The 6,000-nt window shown below is 47.0% G+C and overlaps 1 protein-coding gene across 3 annotated transcripts in view; it reads right to left on the reverse strand.

Moving 5' to 3' along the window:
* The window catches only part of Ralgps1 (Ral GEF with PH domain and SH3 binding motif 1), a 245,190-nt gene that overhangs the window by 140,722 nt on the left and 98,468 nt on the right, over positions 1–6,000 (reverse strand). For all 3 annotated transcript variants that reach the window (XM_029474030.1, XM_029474029.1, XM_021182377.2), the window contains exon 6: positions 2,317–2,406. In XM_029474030.1, coding sequence (XP_029329890.1) covers positions 2,317–2,406 — 90 coding nt within the window. The remainder of the gene's footprint in view (positions 1–2,316; positions 2,407–6,000) is intronic.

Raw genomic sequence — 6,000 nt, forward strand, 5'->3', positions numbered from 1 at the left:
TAATCTGACTTGTTTGACTGCTGGACAGAAGCATGGCTCAAGACCAGATAATTCCTCTATGTTTTCTATAGCTGACTCTGAGTCCCCCTCAACAGGCTCCTGTGAAAAGACCCCAGTGTGCCAACAGCATCAGCCGCTTATACAGCAAATACCTTAACCCTGGATGGGAGAGGGGCCAGGGAAGATGTTATCAATCTGTATAATGGCTCACATCTGGGAAGGCAATGCTGGGGGTTCCCAGGCCCTTGACCATGAGCCCTTGAACCAGACACCAAATGGGTGAGGACACATGGTGTCACTTCAGTCTCAGTCAAGTTAGCAACCACAGAGGGCCACAGACTAAGACACAGCAGAGTCAGGGCAGAAACACGTAATTTATCCATTCTTGTCTTTAAGGCTGAAGCATCCTTGCTCATGGGATAGGCCCTATTTCTCATTTCTTTTGTGGGCACTGAAGCGTGGCCTAGCAAGGAGGCTCTGTGGACCAACCTGGCTCGTTCTACTTGCACTTCCTCTGGCAAGTTAGCCAGGCCTTGTGCTCGTCAGTGTCCTCAGAGTTAAACTGAGCATGCCACCTGAGATGTAACATGTCTCCTCTACCTGGAAGGCTCATTCCCACTCCCTCACTACCTGTCCTGGGTACTTTCAGCCTCAGGTAGCCCTTCCTCTGCCATGTCTTTCCTAAACATGTTCTCAAATGTCTGTGTTGACACATGTGTCCTCTGAAAGTGTGGATAAAGTGTGATCTACCACCCTGCACCTGGACCTTGCACAAAGCTCAGCTCAGCAGGCAAGATAAATAAATAAAAGCCTCTGGGCCTGGCCCCACAGTTCTGCTTCTACTTGGAATCATGGCCCCGCCCAGACAAAATCAGTCTTCACTTAGACATGTGTAACACTCTGACTGTTTCCTATAAGAATAGATGTTCCTAGGGCGGTTTCTGTTGAGCATCTGACTTGCAGTGCCCGCCACAGACTCTGTTCCCGGAGTGACAAAGCCTCTAGGGCATTATCCAACCTGTTCCTTTCTCTTTTAGAGACTGGAAAACCAATACTCAGGAAGAGAGGGAACCTACCCAGGACTCCATGGGGCACAGCCAACATAACTGGCAGTAAGGGAGAAAGCAGAGATTAAGGAGGGGCCATTTGGGGCTCCGTGGGTGGAAACATTGCTCATTTCCAAACAGAAGCCCCATGAGGACGTAGCGTGCGGGACATCCTCTTCTGACGCAGCCGTAAGCAGCACAAAACCAATACCTAGTGTTTCCAGGAATCCAGGACAGTGACCTCTGTCCCTGCCAGTTAGACTGCTACCCTTAACTTTCTGGGAAAGGGGGGCACAGCAACTTGGCTGAGGGTACATATAGTGGAGACTCCTGTTCTGCTGGCTGGAGGCCTCAGCATGGACCATCACCTCTCTTTGCAGCCCCTTCCTACTGTGCAAATGGGATGATACCCTGTGTACAGTGACGTCCCACACTGGCACGGCAACTCCCACAGAACCGGGCAGCAGCAAAGGACCTGAGTCCAGGGCAGTTTTGGTCTCCTGGTGGAAAGACAACATGTCTTGAAGGAAGCTAGGAACTGGATAGAACAATGTTGCCAAGGGGACTCTGGCAGACCCAGGGAGTGAAAGCAGGGGACTAGTACTGAGTATGACAGTGGTCCAGGAAAGGCACAGCATGACACAGTCTGATAGGCAGAGATGAGAACAGAGGAAGGGAAGGAGGGCCTGATTCGAAGAACGGAAAGAGCCTATCAGAACAGAGGCAACATGGTCAAATGTCCAGGCCTTATCTGAGAATGGGTGTGGATATGACTGTGCCTGGATCAAAGGCACTGGGCCTAACTACAATACATTGGCACCCAGTACTGGCAAAACCCAAAGGGGAATGGATGAGTTCCAGGGAACCACTGGGCCACAAGCAGAGACCACAAGTCTAAGTAAGAGGAGTAACTGGCTATAGAATTATGGGATAAGAAGGAGCATATTTCTTTCTTTTTTTTTTTTTTTTGGTTTTCTGAGACAGGGTTTCTCTGTATAGCCCTGGCTGTCCTTGAACTCAGAAATCCTCTTGCCTCTGCCTCCCAAGTGTTGGGATTAAAGGCGTGTGCCACCATGCTCAGCTGAAGGGGCATATTTCTAAGGTTCACAGAAGGCACCAGCAGCCAGGTAGAGCTCACATCTAGCTCTGCCTAGGGAGATCAGGCCACAACCTCCCACTCACGGTAGGTACCCCTGTCCAGCAGGCTCAAGGCAAAATATCTGCCAAAATTCTGAGGAAACATATTTTGAGAAATAAACAAAGAGCTTACCTTGGCTATTTTCACAAAATGGCTCAGGATTTCTGCCCTTATTTTTAAAGTCTGTGCTGTTAGAATTTCTCGTACGACCCAAAAACTGACCTGTAGAGTTAAACACACACACATACACACACACACCAGAGATGTGGTTAAATGCCAGACTGGTCACATGACCCTTTGCCCACCATCACAGTAGAATTTCCGTGAGGCCAGGCAGCGTTGAGAGCATGGCCTAACGTCACATGAAGTAGAAAGTTCCACATGGCACCTAATCCCAGATGGTCCCCATCCTCCTGCCCTGCCTCTCCTTAACAGTGAGAGCAGTGTTGGGCTCCACTACATAGGTCAGTGTCTCTGCAGCTGCCTCAGAAAATAGTGGGATGACACAGCCTTGACTCTGCTCAGAAGAATCCAGATGTGGGGAGAAGATGGAATAAAGAATGGATGAACAGATGAAGGACAGACGGATGGATGTTCAGACAAAGGGAACTGTCTACTTACTACACCTTCCATGAATCCCCAGCCGCAGCCGCAGTCGCAGCCAATCCCAGCACAAGGAGGAGCTGCTGATATCTGCAGAGCTGCGACAAACTTCACTTTGGTTTTTTGCTTTTGTTTTTTCGAGACAGGGTTTCTCTGTGTAGCCCTGGCTGTCCTGGAACTTGCTCTGTAGACCAGGCTGGCCTCGAACTCAGAGATCTGCCTACCTCTGCCTCCAGAGTAATGAGATTAAAGGTGTGTGCCACCACTGCCCAGCTCAAAGTTCATTTTCTAAAAGAGGTGTGTCATTGATAAAAGATGCAAAGTTCTAATAGGCCTGAGGGGTATGGGTCTTCATAGACCAGCCATGAAGGCAGCTTTGGTATAGATCTTTATTCATGGCTGGCCTCTCACTTATACCAACAAATCCTGAGCCTTGAGTCTGTTAGTGGCCACAAGAAAGTTGTCTATCAACATGAGGCTGACTCACAGCACAAGGAAAAATAGGAAGCAGCCGTCCAAAGAATGCTGGGAAGTACTTAGTGCTTCTCATGTATGCCTTATTAGCATCAGGACAGCGGAGCCCGGGATACCAGGACAGCTTGGTGGAGAAAGGGGATGTACAGACAGCAGGTGCATGGTGGGAAAGGAGGGGAGATGTAGACGCCCCTCACTTGACAAGGAAAGAGAGTGAAGGACTGCCTGACATTAACAAGGGCTCTTGCTGTGCAAAAACCCACCTTCTTCTGGCTGAACTACTGCTGCTTTACAGGGAAAGCAAGAGACACTGAGAGTCAGTGAATGGCTGTTACGTAAAGCAGGACATCACAGAAATGCTGCCTCGGTGGAATTAGCCATGGCTTCCTGCAAGACACGCCTAGGTTTCCATAGAATAATTTTTTCCAAGGAATTGTTAAAATTAAGTTCAGGTTCAAATGTTTACCAGTTGTTTCTGAAAATAGTTATTCTGGGCACCAAACAGAAGCATGTAAAACTTAAATTTAATATGTGTAGTTTCTATACCACATAATCTCAAGTACGATACTTTCTATGTGTAATTCAATACATTCTTGTATGGCAACCCTCACACGTTTTCCTGGCATGGTTCTGGAAGGGACTGAGCAGATTAGGGACCCGCAGATGGTGTGCAGAGGTTCTTAGGCAATAGTCAATTCTGCGGAGTTGCATGAAGCCCTACGATGCACAGGATCCAGGCATTATAAGTCCTTACCTGGCCTGCCATGGAAAAAACCAAAGGAGACTGAGCCCTACACAACTCTGAGCTGGAAGGTAGCTGTAGTAACTTTTGTGTACATACATGTATTACCCATGTCTACATTCATGGCTATATTTCTCAATATAAATATATTTTGGGGAGGTTGAGTCAGGGTTTCTCTCTGTAGAACTCATTTTGTAGACCAGGATGACCTTGAAACTCAGTGATACACCTGCCTTCTAAGTGTAGAGATTAAAGGTGTGCGCCACCAACCGCCTGACTGTATCTTTAACTAAAACTCACATGAATTCATAGTGTTGTTCACAAGTCTCAGCCATTAGGTTATGCAGTGTCACCTTTTCACTTGTCTGCCTGGAATTCCCACAGCACAGAGAAACTAGTTCCCAGAGCCTGCCATCTAAATCTCCACTGTCCACTGCCAGCACATGTCCTTCAGCACTACTTCAGACTGCTTATCCAGCTTCAAGAGCACGATATACACTCCTTTACAGTCCCAGCTTCAGAATCACGCCCCATGTGACTGCAGAGGTAACTCAGATGAGCAAACTCTGCCCTCCGCAAAGAAGTCACCTCACAATTTTACAAGTGTGCGCTTTTGTTTTGCATCAATTCTAGGAGCTCTCCATCTTTAGGTTAAAATTTCTAGGGTGAGTATGTTGAGGTCTTGGTGCTATAATGTTCTGTGGGTTGTCCTAAAAACACTGTCATATATCTATCACTATATACATGAAAATTATCTCATCCTCTTAAACATACAAATCTGGGCTGGAGGTGCAGTTCACTGGTAAAGTTCTTGCCTAGCAAGCAAAAAATCTCTCAACTCAATCCCTGGTACTGCTAAGAAAAAACTGCCAACAGAAAATCCTCTGTGCTCCACCTACTCAGACCTCGCTCCCTCTCCACCATTTGACAACTATGGCTCAGTCTCTATAGGTTTACCTTTTCCAGGCTGTCAAAGGAAGACAAGAGAGAATTAGGAGCCTTCTACACTGGCTTTCACCCTGATGTCACAAGTGCCCTGTGTGTGAAATCACAGCTCGTTCTACTTAAGGAAACACTATCCCTTGTGTTTGCCCACACCCTGCAGAAAGACATCTCAGATCCTTCATCTTTGACAACTATTAAGCTGCCATGAACACTGTTGTGCTGAGCTCTCTCTGTCCCTGTGTCTCCCTGTCTCTGGTCCATGCCCCAGAGATGAAGGACTCTGAGCATCTTCTCATGCTCATTTGCTGCTCTCTGTGCCCCCTCCTCCTTAATGATGCTGGTTGAGTCTTCAAACCATAGTTTTTCAAAAAGGTGCTTTGCACACATGGCTCCCAGTCTGTGTTTGTCTTCATGATTTCTTTTAACTATGTCTTTTCCACAATATAAATCTTAGTCTTAATAAATTGCCAACTTATTGACTGACTCACAGACTGTCTTTTGGTTTCTAATAGCTCAACATCAAACCCAAGGGCACAGAGACTCCCTGCCTGTGTCTTCTCCTAAAAGTTTACACCTGAGCACCTATCTATTTTGAGTGGATTTTATGAAAGGCTTAAAATCTGTCTCTAAACTCATTTCAACAGAGACAGACAGCAGGACTTTCAGTTGTCCCAGCACAGACTGAGTCTACATTCTGTCCCCCTGGCCCAGGTGCCCCTGCTCTTCTGTCAACTGTGAATCTGTAATGTTTATCTCTTTTTCCCAACACTGAACTGGTTATTCTAAGTCTATGGTCTTCCTCACAACCTTTGGAATGAATCTGTTGGGTTGTACAAGCAGCAATTATTCTAAATGCCAAGTGGGAACTGACATTTTTTTTTTTTTTGGTTGTTGTTTTTTTGTTTTTTGAGACAGGGTTTCTCTGTGTAGCCTTGGCTGTCCTGGAACTCAGTCTGTAGACCAGGCTGGCCTCGAACTCAGAAATCCACCTGCCTCTGCCTCCCAAGTGCTGGAATTAAAGGCGTGCGCCACCACGCCCAGCAACTGACATC

The sequence above is a fragment of the Mus caroli genome, chromosome 2 (assembly GCF_900094665.2).
Source record: "Mus caroli chromosome 2, CAROLI_EIJ_v1.1, whole genome shotgun sequence".
Lineage (NCBI taxonomy): Eukaryota > Metazoa > Chordata > Mammalia > Rodentia > Muridae > Mus > Mus caroli.